General features: G+C 39.6%; 3 protein-coding genes across 28 annotated transcripts in view; 1 reads left to right on the top strand and 2 right to left on the bottom strand.

Moving 5' to 3' along the window:
* DDHD2 (DDHD domain containing 2) overlaps window positions 1–20,111 on the top strand; it is a 36,364-nt gene extending 16,253 nt beyond the window's left edge. For 4 of the 9 annotated variants that reach the window (XR_011498881.1, XR_011498882.1, XR_011498878.1 and 1 more), the window contains 2 exons: window positions 4,265–4,372; window positions 4,830–7,096. Coding sequence is in view for 3 of the 9 variants with exons in the window: in XM_014831070.3 (XP_014686556.1) it covers window positions 4,265–4,346 (82 nt within the window). In the remaining 6 variants the exon portion in view is untranslated. Of the gene's footprint in view, window positions 1–4,264; window positions 4,373–4,829; window positions 7,097–12,073; window positions 12,574–19,972 lie in introns of those variants that run through there. The other 5 variants (XR_011498883.1, XR_011498879.1, XM_044762070.2 and 2 more) reach the window with 2 other exon arrangements.
* On the bottom strand, window positions 7,407–13,086 carry PLPP5 (phospholipid phosphatase 5). Of its 13 annotated transcripts, none has more exons than XM_044762175.2 (7): window positions 12,964–13,086; window positions 12,676–12,784; window positions 12,120–12,210; window positions 11,613–11,676; window positions 10,981–11,105; window positions 10,134–10,304; window positions 7,407–8,875 (listed from the first exon to the last, which is right to left on the bottom strand). In XM_044762175.2, the coding sequence occupies exons 1-7, from the start codon at window positions 13,029–13,031 to the stop codon at window positions 8,778–8,780; spliced, it is 726 nt and encodes a 241-aa protein (XP_044618110.1). In that variant the 5' UTR covers window positions 13,032–13,086; the 3' UTR covers window positions 7,407–8,777. The 13 variants fall into 13 exon arrangements, with proteins under 13 accessions (XP_044618110.1, XP_014686563.1, XP_044618102.1 ...); XM_014831077.3 differs by having other exon boundaries at window positions 7,407–8,853; XM_044762167.2 differs by having other exon boundaries at window positions 7,407–8,853; window positions 11,011–11,105.
* Window positions 14,259–20,320, bottom strand: part of NSD3 (nuclear receptor binding SET domain protein 3) — a 102,665-nt gene continuing 96,603 nt past the window's right edge. For all 6 annotated transcript variants that reach the window (XM_070500065.1, XM_070500068.1, XM_070500070.1 and 3 more), the window contains one exon: window positions 14,259–20,191. In XM_070500065.1, coding sequence (XP_070356166.1) covers window positions 19,950–20,191 — 242 coding nt within the window. In that variant the 3' untranslated portion in view covers window positions 14,259–19,949. The remainder of the gene's footprint in view (window positions 20,192–20,320) is intronic.

The raw sequence follows: 20,320 nt of genomic DNA, 5'->3' as shown, positions 1-20,320 counted from the left end.
CCATGTATATATTGTGAAATGATTACCGCAGTAGGGTTAGTTAACACCTCTATCACCTCACATAATTACCGTTTTTTTTATAGTGATAACATTTAAGATCTGCTCTCTTAGCAACTTTCAAGTATATAATGCTGTATTGTTAACTGTAGTCACCATGCTGTACATTAGATCCTCAGGACTTACTCATCAGAATTATTTTTAAATAGAATTATTTATCTGATGTTTTGTAGAATAGATTAATGGTGCTTATTGAAATTCATATAGCAGAATAGAACATAATCACTAAAGAAATTGAACTAAAGGAAAATAAAGCTAGGAAAATAAGATGGGTCGGGGATAAGTGTTCAAAAAATGCATGATTTAGAGTCCTGAGAGGAATTTTTCTATTGAATCCTGATGAGGGGATTGTTATTTATGTAATTAATATCATCTCTATATAATAAATACATTAGAGGATATGACATAATATGAAAGTGCCACTCAGTAAAAGCAAACCTATAAGGGGCCAAAATAATACTTCCTAAGAATGATCTTTGCTGATGTGGCTTGATAGAAATCTGAAAAAGGCATTCTAAAAAAATTTCCGAGTGGGCAATACATTCATGTGGTTCAGAATTCAAAGAAAGACAAATAATGAAAAGCCAGACTTCCATTTTGTACCGTTAACTTGTTCCCTCCCCATATGCAACTAACATGCTTCTTAAAATTTCTTCCAGAGATCTGTTTTATGCATACATAATACAGGTGTGAGGGTGTGGGTATTATTTTTCTACTTTAACAAATCCAGATAGTAGCATATTATAGGCATTATTCTATACTTTGGTTTCTCTACTAATATGTCTCGGAGTTTTTTTGCCTATCATATATAAAGAATTGCCTCATTCTTTTTTAGCTGCAAAGGATTCTGCCGTATGAATGTACCATAATTTATTTAACTAGCCCCCTACTGATGAGTCTGTAGGTTTCTATCCTCTTGCTCTTTACACACCTTATGTCATTTCACCTATTCATGAGTGTGTCTGTAAATACTTAGAATTGGAATTGCTGGCATAAAGGATACATATGTTTGTAATATTTGATAATTATTGCCAAGTAGAGGTTGTTCCACGCTCTCACCAGTAATGTATGAGAGTGTCTGTTTCTCCACAGCTTTTCCAACACAGGTCTATCAACTTTTTAAATCTTTGCCAATTTGTAGGGTGAAAATGGTCCCTCACTGTAATGTATATATATATTTTATACATACAGTTTTTGAGGCATAATTTATGTACAATAACCGCATAAAGTGTACAAATTTGATGAGTTTTGACATATACATCTGTGAAACCATCACCACAATCAAATTAGTGAACATATTCATCAACCCCAAAAGTTTCCTTGTGCCCTTAATTCTTCTCTCCTTTACTCCTCCCCCCAGTCTCAATCTCCAGAGAACCACTGATCTGCTTCAGTCACTATAGATTAGTTTGCATATGACTTTTATATAAATGGAATCATACTATATAGTCTTTTTTTGTATGGCTTCTTGCATTCATCCATGTTGTTGTGTGTACCAGTAGTTCTCTCCTTTTTATTGCTGAGTAATATTCCGTCATATGAACATGCCACAATTTGTTTATCCATTCACTGTTGATGGACATTAGAGTTGTTTCCAGTTTTTGGCTAATTACAAATAAAACTGCTGTGAACATTCATGTACAAGACTTTGTATGGACATATTCTTTAATTTCTCTTGGGTAAGTAGCTAGGAGTGGAATGGCTGGGTGTCATATGGTTAGAGTATTTTTAAAAGAAATTGCCAAACTCTTTTCCTGCCAGCATTTTCCATTCCCTTCAGCAGTGTTTGAGAGTTCTGATTGCTCCATATCCTTGAAAACACTTGGTGTGATCAGTCTTAGGATTTGTCTCGTAACCTTTCTAAATGGATTGTAATGGCACCTCATGTATGGTTTTAATTTGCATTTTCCTAATGATGTTGAGCATATTTTCGTGTGTTTGCTATCCATACTTCTTTGCTGAATTATCTGTTCAAATCTTTTGCCCCTTTAAAAAATTGGATTGTCTTATTAAGTTGCAAGAGTTTATTCTAGTTACAAGTCCTTTTCACATATGTGTTTTTTTCTTAGGATGTGGTTTGTTTTTCATTTTTCTAGCAGTATGTCTTGAAGAGCAAAAGTTTTTGATTTTGATGAAATCCGGTTTATTGATGTTTGTGCTTTTTTGACATATTTAAGAAATCTTTGCCAAATTCCAAAGTCGTTAAGATTTCTCCTGTATTCTGGAATTTATATCGTTTTAGCTTTTATATTTAGGTCTATGATCCATTTTGATTGAGTTAATTTTTTTAATATGGTGCGAGATAAGAATTGAGATTCATTGTTTTGCATATGGTATCCAGTTGTTCTAGCAACATTCGTTGAAAAGTTTATCCAGATGGAGAAACCATTGAATTGCTTTGTTCCATTGATCTATTTGTCTGTCTTTATGCCGGTAAAACACTGTCTTGATTACTGTAGCTTTATAAGTCTTGAAATCAGGTATTGTGAATCTTCTAACTTTATTATTCATGTTCAAATTTATTTTAGCTATTGTTGGTCCTTTGCATTTCCATGTATGTTTCAGAATGAGCTTGTTAATTTCAACCAAAAAGCTTTCTGGGATTTTGATTGTGATTGTATTTTATCTATAGATCAATTTGGGGAGATTGGCATCTTAATAATACTCAGTCTTCTGATCCATGGACGTAATCTCTCTCAGTGTATTTGGTTTTCTTTAAACACTGTTTTGTAGTTCTTGGTGTACGTATCGCGCACACTGTAGTTTTAAGTTGCATTCCTCCTATGCTCCTATTTCTCTTTAGATCGAATAAATTTTTGCCTTTTACTAAAAAAATACTGAGTTCCTCTTATTATGAATAAAGTTGAGCATCTTGACATATATTTAAGGGCCATTTCTATATTCTTTGCTGTGAATTACCTATACCCTTTATTCTTTATATTGAAATGTTGGTCTTGTTTTATTTATTTGTCTGTGAAGTGAGTTGCAAATACCTTTTCCCATTTGTCTTTGACATTGCATACATTGGTTTTTGCTAAGTAGAAAAATTTGATTTTTATGTAGTCAAATTTGTTGATTTTTCCTTTTTGGCTTCTGGAATTGCGTCATACTACATCTTCCTTACTCTCCAAAGAATTCCTTACCACAGTTTATTTTGGTATTTTATGGTTTAATTTTTACGTGTAAATCTTTGCTTCACTTCAGATTTATCCTAATAATAATGCGTAGATTGATCCAAGTCATTTTCCAGATGGCTGTCTGGTTGTAGCAACACTGCTAATAGATTTGAGATTCTAACCTTATTATATTAAATTACTATATGTATTTAGCACTATTTCTGAACTTCCTATTCTTTTCTATTAATACATTTATTTATGTACCAGGATCACACAATTTTAATATCTGATTTAGCTAATCCCTCCTTGGTGGCATGGGAGAAATTTCTTAACCTCAGATCTGTGTATGTAATTTGTAGGGGAGAGAAAGTCTATGAATCCAGTGAAATTCTATTTATAATTTTGGGCATATATGTATATGTGATTTTTTTCTGGGGAGCAATCCATAGGTTTCATTAGATTCTCAAATAGATCCATGACCCAGAAAATGTTGAACCATGGATCCAGGGAAATGTTGAGCCATATCTGTATCTTTAAGGCAATCCTTCAGGAATGTTATTTTTTATAATCAGATATCTTTGTGTACTGTATATAAATAATTGCTTATACACACACAGAATAATATCTGGAAGATGCATGAGAAATTGGTAACATTGGTTGTCAGAGGATGGGAACTAGTGGTTAAGAAACAGACGGGAGGGAGACTTTAGTATTATACCCTTTCATATCTTGAATTTTGAACTATATGATTGTATTATTTTTTTAAAAAAGTAAGTAACATTTAAAAAATCAAGGTGACCAACTGGGTGGCTCTTCCATATTGTTCCAAGAATGAGCTCGATGGAAAGGGAACGGTTTTTGGTCATTTACTACTGGCTTTTTTATGTTACCAGACATAAGGCTAGACTTCTTTGATAGAAGGTTACATTCCACACTACTGCCAATTACGTCATCTCTGAGTCTGGTTTTTTTGCAGTAGTAAAAAATGAACTTGCATGGTGGTTGTGTAGATTAAATGAGACAATATATGTAAAGCATCTAGTACAAAGGTTAGTTCCTTCTTTTTACAACATAATTTTTTCTCTTTATAGGGAGTCTGAAGATACAGTATTGCTGGTCCTCAAAGAAATCTACCAAACCAAGGGTATCTTCCTTGATCAGCCTTTACAGTAAAAATGAACCATCTATGGCTGCTTCATGTAAGTTTTAAATGTCATGTATGCAACGTAGTTCCTGTATGTTAACGTGTTATAAGGAACTGTGGAGCCTCAGGCTCCAAAGTACAGAAATAGACTTTTCTCTTGCCTGTCTCCAAGATCTAGGTTATTGCTCATTTGTAGAAGGACTTTGGTTAAAATTCATGGGGAAAAAGTGTGATAGCCTACTTCACAGAAGGTCCGTGTGTGTGTTTTGCTAGTGATATGGTCCATTAATACTTGTCATTTTTAGGATCTAAACTCAGAATCTTAAGAGTTCTGATTACCTAAGAGTTACCATAGCAACAGTTATAATTTTAATTACAGTCCATGTTGAGATTTAAATTACTCAGCCTTTTAGATGGATAACTAGAAAGTTTGTGTATTAGACTCTGGCATTCTCCCTGGTTGCTTTCTGGTTGTGACTGCATGATGACCTTTTTTCCACTTTCTCCCCTAGACGGACATTGAGGGATCCTTCCCCAGAAAATCCACCTGTTTGTTGCTGCAGTTTTCTTCTCCTCAGCTGCGTCGTTTCCTGCATGTTGCCTGACGCTAACTCACCATTGGGGTCTTTGGGAGATAATCTTCCTTTTTGGAAGTGAGTGGAAAAGCAAGGGAAGACCCTGTTGCTTTTTACCACTGGCTTCATATTAACACTTGCCATTGTTTCTTCTTAGCTGGGGGTGGTTTGCATCTTTAATTCTTTGATGATAGTATATAGGTACCACACTTTATTACTTATTACTGAGATGGCATAAAGTCTATTCAGAGTTTGATTTGTTTTGGATTGGGTAGAAATTTTTCTAGGAGATTGTTGCTTATCTTCAGAAAAGGTTCTAGTTTGGAAGCCGACTCTTGAGATTCAGAAGGCATGTTGGGGTACACTCCTCTCATTGGTTTTCTCTGCGTTTGAAGACTAAGTCCAAGTGGATATGGAAAAGACAAATTATTTCTAGTTAGCTTTTCTTTCCTAGTACTGTATGAAGAAAGACTAAAATGTGGCTTGAAGAGAGTATTGTTTACTCTTTTTACAGCTGATTGACAAATTTATTGCTAGGAATCACTGATGTTGTTCCTTGTTTTTACAGCTGTTTGAGCTGCTATAAGAGTCTAAAGTGGACAATATGTTCACATTAGGTGCACCTTTATAAAGCCAAGATGTGATATATCCTAGACCTGCCCTTTTATATCATACTTCAAATTAGGAAACTCTAGATAAAATCTGACTTGTTATCTGATAATAGCTTCTGTTCTTAAGTTGAAGGTAAAGTTACAAAAGCTGCCAAACTTGAAATGACATAGCCTTGACAGACTGCTTAGGTTATAAATGAAATCTAGTGGTGCATTTATGGTGAAACAGAATTTGTGTAAGTCACCTGCCACATCCACTTGGGTGAAGGTTGTGTTGTGTGTCTTCTTTAAAAATGTTTTTTTAAACATCATTGCCTTAGGTACCCATGATCCAGAATGCTTATGTAAAAGATCATGGCACAAGCAGTGTTGGTTGAGCAGGTAGGGTTGGCTAGGAGGAAAGAAAAACCCTGTCCCTATAGCGGCTAAGGAACAGCTGTTGCAGAGTCAGTGTTAGAATATGCAAAGTGAGATGTACCTTGAAGAAGATGGGTGAATGTAGACTAATTTTTTACAAGGCATCTGCTCCCCACTGTGCTGGCAGTATTTTCTTCCCCAGTGGTCAGAGTTTCTCATTGTCTTTGCAGTTGTCTTTGTGATACTCCTTTACACTCCTCTCAGATTTCCACAGGCTCTTGTTCATAGAGTGGCATAGGCAGGGAAGCTGTTTTGTTTTTTGTAAATGTATCATGATATCTAAAGCAATGGCATTTAACATTCACTTAAGCCATCCCTTTGACAGCAGTGGTCTTTATCCCTTTCTGGAGAGAAAAGGAAAGGGAAGGTTAATGACTGTCACTCTAGAGATGGTAGAGGGAAGGTTGGGGTATAGGTCAGAGCCTGGCCTTTCCTTGTCCATCTGCTTTTAGACTAATGCTGACTAAGCCACTAAGAAGTTTCAGATATAGGCAATACTTTATTTTCTTTACTATGTAAACTCTGAGTTTAAAGTAAAGGTTACTGAGAATTAAGTAGCATTCAATATATATTAAAGGGGAAGGTTTTTCCTAGTTGTCTTCAAATTTAAATTTACTCTTCATATTAGCAGAGTAGGTACTATTTAAGAGTAAACCAAAGGACAGGCAAGAGTCCTTACCTGTAACCAAAGATGAACAGCATAACCCTGGATAGCTAGATAAACCACTGTTTCTACTAAGAAATGTTTCCTCGTGGTGAGGGGCAGATAACTGTAAAACAACTGTACATCTTGTCTATCCACCTGTGGTATTATCATGGTGTGTATTATACAGGGTAATAAGCTTGATTTAAATCCTTTAGTTGTATATCATTTACACTACTTTGGTTGTATCATGTGCAATCTCTTGACTAAACCTATTTTTAAACCCTCGTAGAGTACCATTTTATACATATTTCCAGCTGCAGAATTGGTATTGCTTATCTCAGCAAAAGAGATCGTTTGCATGGGAAGATTAATAGCACTGATTAGCTTTCTAATATTTTGCAGTTTTTGAAATGTTTGTTTTTTATGTGATATTTAAAACTTTAGTAAATACTGAAATAAAACCATATTGACCAGTTGCCTACTTTTACCTGGCTCCATCCATCATAAAATAAAGAAAATTAATACAATAACCATTTTCTCTTCCCCTATATATCACTAAACCAAGTTTAAAAAATAAAAGTTTTGGGCAAAGAACTAATATTTAAGTTCTTTTCCCTTGACTCGTGTTTTCGTTGTCACAGGCAGATGTAGTTCAGAATTTAGAGCATGACAATGATAAGGGAAATGCCAAGACTGTCCTTTGGTATTACAAACAGCAGCCACTACTGTAGAAAGTCGAATCACTTATGACCGATGGGGACTCCAGTGGTTTACTTTGGAAATGTTCGAGCTCTTGAATGGTACTTTAAGTACCAAAAAAAAAAAAAAGCACATTCACTATTTTATTTGAATATCACATTTACTGAAGAAAAAAGATACATTGAAAGGATGTTATAGAAAGAAATACATAAGACAAGGTGATATTTAAAGTATAATCATGGGGCTAGCCCAGTGGTGCAGCAGTTAAGTTTGCACATTCTGCTTTGGCTGCCCAGCGTTTGCTGGTTTGGATCCCAGGTGCGGACATGGCACTGCTTGGCAAGCCATGCTGTGGTAGGCGTCCCACATATGAAGTAGAGGATGATGGGCATGGATGTTAGCTCAGGGCCAGTCTTCCTCAGCAAAAAGAGGAGGATTGGCAGCAGATGTTAGCTCGGGGCTAATCTTCCTCAAAAAAATAAAAAATAAAAATAAAGTATAATCACAATAAAAGGAAAGTTGTAGGTACTACAGCATCAGTTCTGATGATGTCTCGTAATTGTTGTTTATATCCCATTGTGAAGAAGGGACAGAAAAAGATTCATTTGTCCTCCAGATATTGATATCTGTTATTTTTCTTAATTTTTCTTGCCTGCTTTAGCCAGTTGGCAAAGTTGATGCATTTGGGCAGATCTTCAGTCATGAAAGGAGGGAAAGAAGCTCATGAGCACAGTGAAGGACAAACGAGGTAGAAGTAATCATCACTTGTTAGAACTGAAGCCCCACTCCTGCCCATTTTGTTTTTTATTGTGTTTACTTAGTAATTCAACAGATCATTTATGTTCACAGTGTTCAAAATGGACAGCAGTATCTGGCTGGACTTAGATAAGATATGCATGACAGTGGTAAATTAGCCAGAATTGGAAATTTTCCTATTTAAGGCTCTATGGAATTATTACCCAAGAAAGTAAACAGAGTCAAAATAATTAATTGGTCATGCCCTAGATTTTAAGATTTTGAGCTACGGAAAATGGAAATTAAGTTTTGATAACTCTAATTTCTAGGATAAAGTGGGGCTATGTAAAGGCTTCTTTGTGATAAGATCCTTCCAAGAATGGCATTTTAATTAAATGTAAAAACACTGTCTTGGAATACCAATTTGATGGACAGATTCATACGCTGTTGGAGGACTACTGAAAGATCTTTTTACCAGAATGTGAGGCTTACAGTAGTGAAAAAGAACCTTGACTCCTCATGATAAATTCCTGTGAGTAGGGGCAGAATGGCATGATCATATGGAGGTGGAATGTGCTTATGTCCTCACTTAACTCTTAAGAGGTAAACAGGTCAGAAATTCTTGTCTCAGGCATAGTCCAGTTAGAAGGGCTGATTCACTTATTTCCCTGTTGAGGTAGCTCCAATTTCTAAATATCAAAATGATGAGGATCACCAGGCTGCTTCTGTGCGGTGGGAAGTGCAGGTCTGCCATGGAATGGTTTATGGCATTCTGGGTCAGTGAGAGGAGGATAATACTGCCTGTAGCAGACATAGGCAAACGTCAGTCCAATCATGGATCCAACTAGTACATCTGGAGAGAGAGGAGATGAGGTCTTCTCTGAATCATATTGGGCTCTTAAATCATGTTAGATAACACATAGTAAAGAGAACTTGGCCCTCTAGGTTATTCCACTTGTTTGGGTTGCAAAAAACCTCAATTCCAGGTTTATGATTTCTTTAGGCTTTCTCAGTTTTATCATACAGTTACAGGATTATGATTATCAGGTTGTTCTCTAAACACCAAGTTGAAACACATCTTTAGTTAAGTAAGTATAACAATATTTTCCCCAAGCACACTGGATTGAATATTTTTTTTTTCTCTGCTTTATCTCCCCAAACCACCCCCATACACAGTTGTATATCTTAGTTGCATGTCATTCTAGTTGTGGGATAAGATTGAATATTTTTAATTCAGAAGAATAACAACGTTTCACTAAATGCCATTAACAACTTTTTTTTTCACCATTGAAAGAGTTCTAGAGGAAGGAATAAACTCTTCAAGAGTTACATCTCTGCAAAAAATTGGTTTATTTTTTTTAAAGATTGGCACCTGAGCTAACAACTGTTGCCAATCTTCTTTTTTTTTTTTATTCTTCTCCCCCAAGCCCCCCAGTACATAGTTGTATATTCTAGTTGTGAGTGCCTCTGGTTGTACTATGTGGGACACCACCTCAGCATAGTCTGATGAACAGTGCCGTGTCCGCACCCAGGATCCGAACCGGCGAAATCCTGGGCTGCCGAAGCGAAGCGCGCAAACTTAACCACTCGGCCATGGGGCTGGTCCCTGGTTTATTCTTTAAAACAGGGCTCCTAAGGATCTCCGGGCAATACTCTCTGCTTGTTTTTTGAATTGTGCGTTTTCTAGGAAGATATTTTGTAATTTGGATATTTTACTATATCATTTACTTAAATTTCTTTGGTTTAATTACAATTGTATGTTTTGTTGAATTTTACTTTTGTTTCTGAACAGAAATTTCATGACAGGGAACTTGATTTTAAGACAGTAAATTGAGCTTTTTTTTTTTAACTTTGTTGTAAAAAATTCATATAGTTATTCTGAACTTACAATCCTTCAGAATAATGGAGAAATTAGGACATTCCTCATTGTTAATCTCTCTAACAGGTAACAGTGTGCTTTCTCATCTTCCATATGGCTAAAAATGCTTACTCTTTGAGTACAGAACCCAGATCGTCCCATACTTATTTGTTTATTAATTCAGCAGACACTTAGAGAGTATCTCCTTTGTACCAGGTGCTGGGCATAAAATGAGTGAAACATGGAAGCTTCCATGGCATGAATACCTTATTTACCTTGCCAGTGATGCTTGTAGTCACAGGTGCGAGAGAGTGCAATCACAGCTGCAAAAAGTAGAGGTGACAGAAAGGCACAGAACCTCCAAGATTTGCCACGGCCTTGTGGTGTGAAGCAATGTAACTTCCCTGCCAGGTAGAAGGAAGCAAAGGCCAGACCAGCAAATGCAACTAGAAGAGAGAAAACGTATATTTCTTTTAAAGGAAGCCTCCTCATTTATCTGCAAATAGGAGGCCAGGGGGCACGAACATGTTTTATTCCTTTTTTGCATACTTCTGGTGTAGATCATTGATTATGAGGGAGAAGGAAACAAAAGGAAAAATGAAGGACTTTATTTGTGTCCCAAAGTTAGCAATATTTACTGTGAGAATAGTTTTTAGCATACTAGCTAAATGACTTTGGGCAGGTTACTTAACTTCTCAGTACCTTAGTTTCCTCATGTATAAGTGGGAATCAAAAATAATAGTATCTCCTTCCTTGGGCTGTTACTGTATCAAGTGATGTAAGAATCTAAAATGCTTTCCAGAGTACCTGACACACAGTAACTCGTCAGTAAAGGTTAATATTTTTATGACTTGTACAAGATTGCAGAATCTAGGCACATAATACAACAATAATGTTCAAATCTCATGAAAGTAAACTACCTCCTCTGTCCTTGAATATTTACCCTAATATTTGAGGCTCAGGCTTGTGAACTCCCAGGGTTATTAAAGAAGGGGGCTTCTCCAATTTCTAGATACAAGAACAAGAGTGGTGAGATGTTCTGTTCCTATCCTCACAAACTTCCTAGGTTAAATTCAATGATTCAAAAAAAAAAGCGTAGTAGAGTCCACAGGGTATTCATACAGGAAGAGTGTCCACTAGGGAAGCTCTTACGGCCCTCATTCACCACGTCCTTGTCTCCTGTGCACATCAGCTCAGGATGGCCTTGCCCATCGGGGAAGCAGCGGTAGAAGAAGTCTGGGCGTGGCCTGGAAGAAATAAGCAAGGTCTGAACACGGGTCATTTACAGCTCCAGAAATTGTTTTTTGGTTGTATCAGACATCAGTAATCCTCTTAACAGTTGGTCAAATAGTACCCCAGGCAAAATAATGAAACTGGATTAGGATAGTCATTATTAAGAGAAAAGCCTTACTTCCAGGGTCAACTTTAAATTGGAACAAAACCAGCCATTCCAGCACATGATTACTTTTTTGGGGCAAGGAGCGAGCCCCACTGCAGCTTCAGGGGTGCTCTAGAGGACACCAGCTCTGCTGTGCTTGTCAGTAGGAAATGCCATTCAGGGAGAAAAGAGCCCAAGTGTCACCCACAGGACTAATGTATAGGGAAGGGAGAAAGTGTTAAATGAGAAAAGAACAGACCGAGAATAAAGGAGAAAAGGAGAAAGAGAAAGATGTGTAGTGGAGTACCGTTAACCGTCTCTCCTGATGGGGTAAGGGCTGAGGCACACACTGGGGTGGCTAACTCTTGTCACTTACCTCCCCACTATCAGTTTTATTGTGTTAGTAAAGACACCATTCAGAGCCAGGGCAAGGCTGGCAGCTGGAAAGCAAAGAAACTTACTGTTAGTGGAATCTGCCTAGGGAGGAATGACATGGTCATTGTCCCATTAAGAGAGCAGCCATGGTATTTCTGAGATAGATAGGGATGGTCAGGCTCCAAGCAGAGCTGAGTATTAAAATAATTGCCCTCAATGACCATTCTGTTGTAGTACAGGGAGAACTTCTGTACTCGGCTGAAGACATTTTGAGGTACAAATAATCCAGTGCATTTAGGCGCACCTGTGAGGTTAACCAAGTTCTATTTTTCTGTCTCACACTGTAACAAGTAGGGTACAGGGGAGGTATAATTACTTTAGGATGCAGAACTCAGTGGCCTCCACTCACTGAGGCCACGACTCCGGTGGCTGACCCCTACCACTCCTGCCTTTTCATTCCAGCACCAAGAAGATACGATGACAACAGCCAGAAAGGGTTTGCTCTTACCCAGGCAGGCTTGTCTGCTGTCTGTCGTGTCTGCCTTCTTGAGACATTTGGCCAGGAGGATCAGAGACAGTGGAGAGAGAAATGCAATGACCTGAACCAGAATATGTCAGAGATTTAAAAAACAAAACCAAAGCACAAATACAACGCCACACAACTAGTTGTTAAAGTACCTCCTGTAGGGAAGAGGGATGGAAGTGAGAAAACTCACATCTCAGACCTAACTGTTCCCCTGTACATGGAAGCAGCCGTCTCAGTGTCTGTCTGTGGGTGAACTGGGCCCCAGGCAGCCCCACCAGTAAGTAACACTATCGCCCACCAGTCTGAATGACCAGACCATGCTAAGGAACAGACCTCACAGAACGCCTCTTGAGCCAAAACAGTCTGACATTTTGCTCTCCAAATGTGGATCTTAAACATGAGGAAGCAAAATCTAGCACACCAACAAAAGGAGCGATAGGAAGATCATTTTGGAGCCAGAGCGGCCACCTCCCCTTCCTGGCATTGAGCTCAGTAATGAGTTTTAAGGGTCAGAAGAAAGGGCCGGTTCTCCACGCACAAACATCGGCTTGGTAGGGAAATACTCTGCTTCCACATACGGATTCCGGTAAAGCCACATCTCCTCCGGTTGGATAAGCCTCTGGAAGGGAGGGAGAAGCTCTGTTACCCTAAAGGGGGAACAAAAAAGCGCAGGGCACGTTGGCTTGCTTCCTCGGACGATGGCCGCCCCTCCAGGAGAGCCCCAGGCCTGCTGAGGTAGCGGGGCCCTGCCCGCCTCATTATGGGTCGCAGCGCCCGAGTGCGCGAGGGGGCCGGGGCCCCGGGGTCCGACCCGCAAACCGCTTACAGGAAGGCCGCGAACAGCGCGATCCGCACGCCCAGCTCGGCCCTGAAGGCCGCCGCCGCCTTCCCCATCCGCCCGGCCCGCGCAGCGCAGGGACACGCGACGCGCTGACGTGGCAGCCGCTGCGGCGGGACGCGAGGGCCGCCCCCGGGACCGGGTCTCCCCAGCGCGGGCTGGCGGGCACCGGCGGAACTGCACGCAGGGCAGGCGTTCAGCTGCCGCCTCGCGCCGCCGGGTCAGCGATCCAGGAAGCGGCAGAGGCCGCTCTGCGTGGTTCTGAGAGCATCACCCAGCGAAAGGACTGAAAAGCGGGTAGTGCTGTTCCGTAGGTTCAGCAATGAGCGAGCTCCCGGTGTCCAGCCAGCGGGTCGCCTTTGGGTCTCATAAACCAATGGGATGAAAGTGATGAGTATCTCCCTTCGTGTCCTTGCCAACCAGCCTCCATATTCTCATACACACCAAACCAAGGAGCCACATTCTCCAGGGACCTTTCCTCTCGGAAAACCAAACAAAACCCCCACCTTTTCGGATCCAAGTTTATTAGCAGTATTTTTGAAGGAAGATACATACCTAGCTGTCATGCAGGACTTTGCTGTGCTGCAGGCCTCAGTGGCTGAGGGTGGACATATTGGGTCATTCAGCCTGTTACTGAACCAGGTTCGTTTGTGCCACCCACAAAGCCAAACAGAGACGACGAGATTGCAGCAGTTTACTCACAAGGCAGCTAAGACAGGCAGCGAGAGCATGAGTCTCAAATCTGCCTCCCCAAAAATATTGAGGATATTTCTGGGATAGGAGGCAAGGTGGTCTGAAACATGGAGAGAGGTAATTGGAGGTGAGGAGAGGTGAGGTAATTGATCTGCGCAAGCGTAGTCAGACTTCATGCCTCTTCATAGGACCCGTGTTCACAAAATGGCAGCGTTAGCATGATTTGAGGTTGGAGTTTTTAGCCTCTTGAGGTCAAAAGGTCGCCTGTTGGACATGTGCGCAGGCTCAGTTGATGAGTTGGTGGTCTCAGCTGGCCTGAAGTGGACAAGGAGTTCTAATTCCTGAAAAACAGCTCACACACCCATTACCATGGTGACCCACCCTCCAGAGAGATCTTAGGAGCCTAGTGGGAGTCAGATAGCATATTGGGTGGGTTAAACAGCTAAAAGCTATAATCGGTAATTACAAAATCATCAATGGCTAACTCTCTGTCCATTTCAAGCCTGGGTGCTAGGTCCCCTCCCTCCCTTGATGGCCTCTTGCCCAGTGAGTTGTAGCAAGGAATTACAGGCAATGAACAAGTCCACATATTTAATTTGGAACATACAGGACAATTTATTGAAGTCAATCTCAAGCAAAATCTGAAATCAGTGGAATGTCATTAAAAACCTTTCCAAATTAATCCTCACAGAAACAAAAAACACATTTGAATTCCAAAGTATTTGTAAAATAAAAAAAGGTAACATCTCAGTAAATATAATGTACAAAAATTATATGTTCCTACCAGCACACACAGTAGTAAGAAGCTTAAATATTACAGGCAATCCTAAGTACACTATAACTAGTCAACAATAAGCTATCTATATACAGGTTAACCAAGTTTTACACGTTTCACACTATGCAATAAAACATAGGCCAATCAACAAAATCCCCAAAATATCATATATCTTGAAGTCTATGTGGCAACATCAAGTCATTATACAGTAATGCCCTAGTGGAACATCCCCAGGGAAAATTAACACTAATCCCTTAGTGTCAAGAGGTTCTAGCCAAGTCACAGAAACTCAAAGGAGATTGACTTTAGTGAATATTGATGCTTTGTTATTAAAGACTCAAGTCTCAAGTGATTTAGGCAAAATAACATTTCACAGGATCTACAAAGTTTATTACAGATAAAGTACAGAAAAAACCAATCTACAAAGGTCATTATCATAGATAAAGGTCACAAGGAAATGAAAACAGAATCTGTAGGTATCTGTGTTTGTTGTGCAATATCACAAGTGGATACAAATGAATTCTCATATCAATTCCAATTATGCACACACCCTTGTATATAAAAAGAATTATTAGCCAGTTGTAATCATTTAGCATCTTGGTTATCAGTTGCAATATGATTTTCTTTTTTAACACAGGGTATGTGACAGCACAAATGAGATAAAGAGCAATATTAATGACAACAAAGTAAAGTTTATGCAGTCCACTTCTAAACTGACAAGACTACCTTGTAAATACCTTACCTAGGTAAGCTGCTGGATACCGAGAGCCGTCTGCCTGTATCAGAAGTCTAACAGGTGGGGAAGGGAGTACTGGAACCTGAGGGCACTGTCTTGCCGATCAGATGCAGTAATGTCACATAAAAAACTAAGGACTGAATAAATGACTTTGGCAACTATTCATCTTTTCCCTTTTTCTTGCATGTTAATGACCTTTAGAGGCCACCCAAGGAAAGGTAATTCTCTTCTCCTCGCCCTTCACACATATGTGCCACAAGCACCTGAACTTGTCACTGAAGCAATGGACTGACGAAAAAAGAACGGAAATGATTTTTGAAACACACAGGTTACACCCAGCATTTTAGGAGTGTAACGTAAGTGCAAATTTTTGTTTTTCCAACACAGGCATATATTAAAAGGAAAGAAGTGCTTGGGGATAGAGCTGACAAAATGACAAACTAAAGAACATATGACAGAAATATTTGTAAAAATGCTGCTGGTATTTCATGCAGGAGTCTCTTCCTCAGATGTGTGCATGAATCTGAGCTATCAACTGTGAACACTCTCCCATTTGCAGAATTCTGCCTTTCATCCAAGTCAAAGAGGATAAGAGACTAGGCTATTTATTTTCAAAGCAGTATACAAAACAATGCTTTCTATTTCATAAATTTAAAAATAACTGTAAAATAAGGAGAATCTGAAGAGTTTCAAGTACTTAAAAAACCTGAATTCAATGAGGCAGAGGTCTCAATGTTAAAGTGACTACTTCGTACCTGCGGTAAACATCATCATCCCCCTCCCCTCCCGTTATAACCCTTTTCTCCCTATACCCCACCCCAGATAGAAGTTGGTAGATTTCCGTATATACACATTTCCCACTTTTCAGTATCTGTTAATATATGGCAAAGCTGTCTGATTACATCTATTCCCTAGCCTATCTGAAAATGGAAGCGAGTTCTACTCTGTGTACAAATAACCAGAGACCAATTCTAGGTGACCCTAGGCCAAAGGAAATTCTTCCAAATGATCACTTCGTGTCTGCAGCAATGTGGACAACTTGGGGGTGGCTCGCCGCGTCAGACTTGTAAGAAGTAATTCCAGTCTAGTTTGCACTGCCCAGCAATAAAGCAGCCTCCCGGTGTCATCGTACCTAATGTGGAAGTCCATCAAAGGTAAGCTTCCCAAGTTGTTTTCTTATCCTGTCGGAAGGTGGCATGTGGCAGCACCTTGACTTTAAGGTGAACAGTAAAGGAACAGCTTTGTATTTAAAAGTGAAATGAAAGACAAGCAACAAATCTTGGGCAGTCCAGAGATTACATTCTGTGGAGCCGGCCTATCTGTTTCTAAACCGCAAGGCCTGGGACTGACCCTGACTGGAACACATGCCACGCAGCAAATTACTCAAAAAGGAAACTGCTTCACAAACCAGGAGAGAAGCTGTCCAACAGCCTGCGCTGCGTCAGGGTCCTTTACATGATCACCTCGGAGTTCCGCAGCACGGTTACAGGCGTGTTTCCAAACAGGTGGACGTGACAGAGGGCGCTGGGAGCAGCCTGCCTCCCTCTCCCCAGTTCCGTTAAGTTTTTAGACATGCTGCTGACTTGAACACAGAAGTCTTCAGGTTTCAGTGATTCTAAGAGTCAGCCTATTCTATAGCCTAGGCCAGAACATTTTTGAGAATTAAGACAGTGTGGGAACTTGATAAAACAAAAATGAAAATAAACCCCCCTCACTCCTAACTCTAGCCCTGATTAGATATTAAAGAAGTGAATCACTTCCTCCAGCTGCCTCAGCCTTCCAGGGATGAAGGGCCATCTGCCCTCCCTTAGACAGTGATAGGCAGCGCTCCTGATTCCTCACACTGGCCACAGGTCAGCCCCTCCCTCCACTGCACAGAGCCTGGAAGCTTTCCCAGGATCTCAGCTTTAGTTGTTATCCATCCAATTTCTGAAGCTTTCTGCTGATTATCAAAAATCTTACATTCACTTCTTCCTCCAAAGAATTAACATGAGGTTAAAGAAAATACCACCATTATACTATGCTACTTCGAGTTATTTCAATTTTGGACAAGAATAAAAACCAACCACTCATGCTCTGACCACATACACATTTAAAGGTTAACAAATAGCAACTTCAGATTCTGAGTGAACAGTATGTCTTTCGGAATATTTCCCTGGTGAAGCAAAGCAAGCACAGTGCGTGTATAGCATTCACACACAAAGCACAGCTTACTCTCTGCTTCCGTAACCTGCGACTGCAAAATCTCTAAGATGGGTCAACAAGTGACGCTGTGCAGGCATGAGGAGAGCTCCTTGGCACTGGCATGACTCAAACCACTTTTCAGACCGCTGAAGCACACTCATGGACAGACTCCAGAGCTGTGGTTAGCTGTTTTGTTTTCTACCCTGATTTCTGAAATGGCAGAGCAGTCCTACTAGTCACCAGCCCCCGCCGCCAAAATAACAGAAATCTCAGCAGAGCTCTGTTACAGATATAGAAACAAAATGTGACACAATGAAGAAGCTGCATAAAAATACTTAAACCTAAGGTATTTGTAGTATATAGGATATACCCTGGCTTACCATATAAAAGTCATCAGATATTAAATAGCACTAAGTCCAAAACAAAGCAAGGAGATAAGATTTCATGTCAGATACTGTTTCAACAAGAGCTGCATTTCGAATATTAAAGGAAATTCTTCATGTTAGTAAGTTTAAAAAAGCAAACATTTATCGTATACATATATAAAATAAAGTTTCAGTATGATAAAACCTAGATTTTCTTAAATTATTTTTTAAAAGGACATCAAACTATATAATTGCTCAAGAGCAAAGTTTAGTGTTTCGGTGAGCTGTAAATTCATGTTACTTGTAGCAGTTCTATTTGGTAACATGTCTAGCATTTTCCATTTTGCTCTTTCTTTTGGGACCATATCTAATCAATAGAATTATTGGAGGCCCAATAAGTTACCTCAGAATTAACTGCTGGAATCAGGCAAATGGCAGTTTAGGAGCTTTAGTAAAGGAATTGTAGTGTTTTTTGTTTTTTACAAGAGAAAATCCAGTATAATTGCACATTTACATACAAAAAAAAAAAAAAGAGAGAGAGGGGCACAAAATAGCTTTTTTTCCAGAAAAGAGCTCTAAATTGTAAGAAAGAAGAACACACATAACACAACTGAAGGAATGTGGTAGAGCATCTATCCTCCCTGCCTTCATAAGGTTACTAGGTACTTCTTGAGGGAAAAGAAATGCTACCAGGTAACCAGCAATTGTAAGCAGTCAGAATTCACATAGAAAGTTCACGTTCATTCGACCTAACCCTAGAATTCTACTTAGTACAGTGTTACAATAATGTCTGACATTACTAATTATTCCATATAAGGAATACTGGAATATACATATTCCTAAGCATTAAAAGCAAGTGAATTTTGTGGGCAGACATCCTGGCACACTTGCATCTATGAGATCCAAGCATCACAGCCAACCATTTTTGCTAACACTGCTTTCTTGGGAGCTTTCCCTAAGTGCTTCCTAAGCTGAAGTGTGTTTGCGTGGTTCTTAGATACCCTGTAGAAGTGCTTCCCCTTCCTCAGTGGGGCAGTTTTAAGTACTGGATAATGCTAAATAGAAACTGTTTACATAGAACTTGGGGATGCCTCTCACCTTCTGAATTAGGAACTAAACCAAAAGGATCTATTCAAATACAATTCAAATTCATTTGTGTAGTTTTCACCAGGAAACATGACTGAGTGGTCAGTTGACAAAGGGAATATTTGATTAGGAGAGGGAAGCAGAGACAGGAAATAAAATGCCCATAATTCCAAGTCAGACCAAGGTCTACATTAAATTGGACAGAAGACAGTGCTTATATGATCCAATTTTTGGTCTGTACCTTTCATCTCCCTCTAGCTGCCTTTATCAGTGTGTCAAGATAACAGGAATGACTATTCTAACTATGCATTCATATCCACATAAACGCACTTCATCAAAAACACCCACTATCAATGAAATGTGTCAAACTCAGTGAGTGCATCCATTTGTTTTTTCCTCCAAAACAAAAAAACCAAAAACCACATTATATACCTTTCCAGGTAAAGTTATCATACCACAAAGCCCACCTAGTTTAAGACCACAGAGATAAAATCCACGAGGCATTTTGTTTTCAGGCGGCCAGATTCAATACTCCCAGAGAGCCCTTCTCCAGGACTGTGAAAGGCACCTGGAAGGGAAGGAGGAGTTAGCCTACTGCTCAGTCAGGTCCATGAAGACCAGCGCGCCCTTTTCCAGAGGGCTTTCTCCACCGCCTACGTAAGACACACACACTGACTAGACTATCTGAACTACACGTCTCAAAATTTTTAAAAATGAAAATAAATAAAGGAATGATGGCTACTTTTGCTTTTTACACCCAAGGAACACATCCTAGACTTTAAATTTATCTCATTAACAAAATTTTCTTTTCTCTTTGTTCTTATTTTAAAAGTGAAGACATCTTTTTTTTCCAGTTGCAAAGGCATTGAAGTGTAATAAAAGGCAAGAAAAGACCAAGGGAATCTAACCCTCCACAAAAGAATCCCCAAACCAGCAAAACAAAACAGAAAACCCGGATACCACCAACTGCTTCTGCCTGCACGAACTGGTTTCCCATCCCATCTTCACTTGAATAAGGCAGTACTGATGGCAAAGGCTGGATGCACTGCAGCAGTCTCTCTTTTACTAATGTATTATCTATTGACTTTTCGCTGTTCCTTTTTTTCATTTAAACAAAAAGGAAATCATCACTCATTTATTCTTTTACTTCTTCTCCAGGATCTTGTGATTCCAATTTACATTTGATCTTGCTCCAGTATTCTGAAGACACAGGAGATACGGGGTCATGTTCAGAGCAGCAGAGACGGCCTTCCAGGGCAGAGGGAACCAGCACCCCCTTTTCGTGATCTTTACAAAATGAGCGCGGACAGAACTCGCAGAAGGAGACAGCCGCACTGCTGCACTCATTGCACTGGTGCCACGGGCACTCCCACTTTCCTGATGTGGGGTGGGAAGGGGGAAAAGAGCCCAAGTTAGTGCCTCTTGATTACCCATGAAAAACCCATGTTCCCACCTTCTTCTCTGATTGGAGACTCAATTCAATTGGATACGACTCCACACAAGGGT

Source organism: Equus asinus, chromosome 27 (genome assembly GCF_041296235.1).
Source record: "Equus asinus isolate D_3611 breed Donkey chromosome 27, EquAss-T2T_v2, whole genome shotgun sequence".
Taxonomy (NCBI): Eukaryota; Metazoa; Chordata; class Mammalia; order Perissodactyla; family Equidae; genus Equus; species Equus asinus.
The sequence above is the reverse complement of the archived record's forward strand: the minus strand, read 5'-3'. Positions and strand labels throughout refer to the sequence as shown.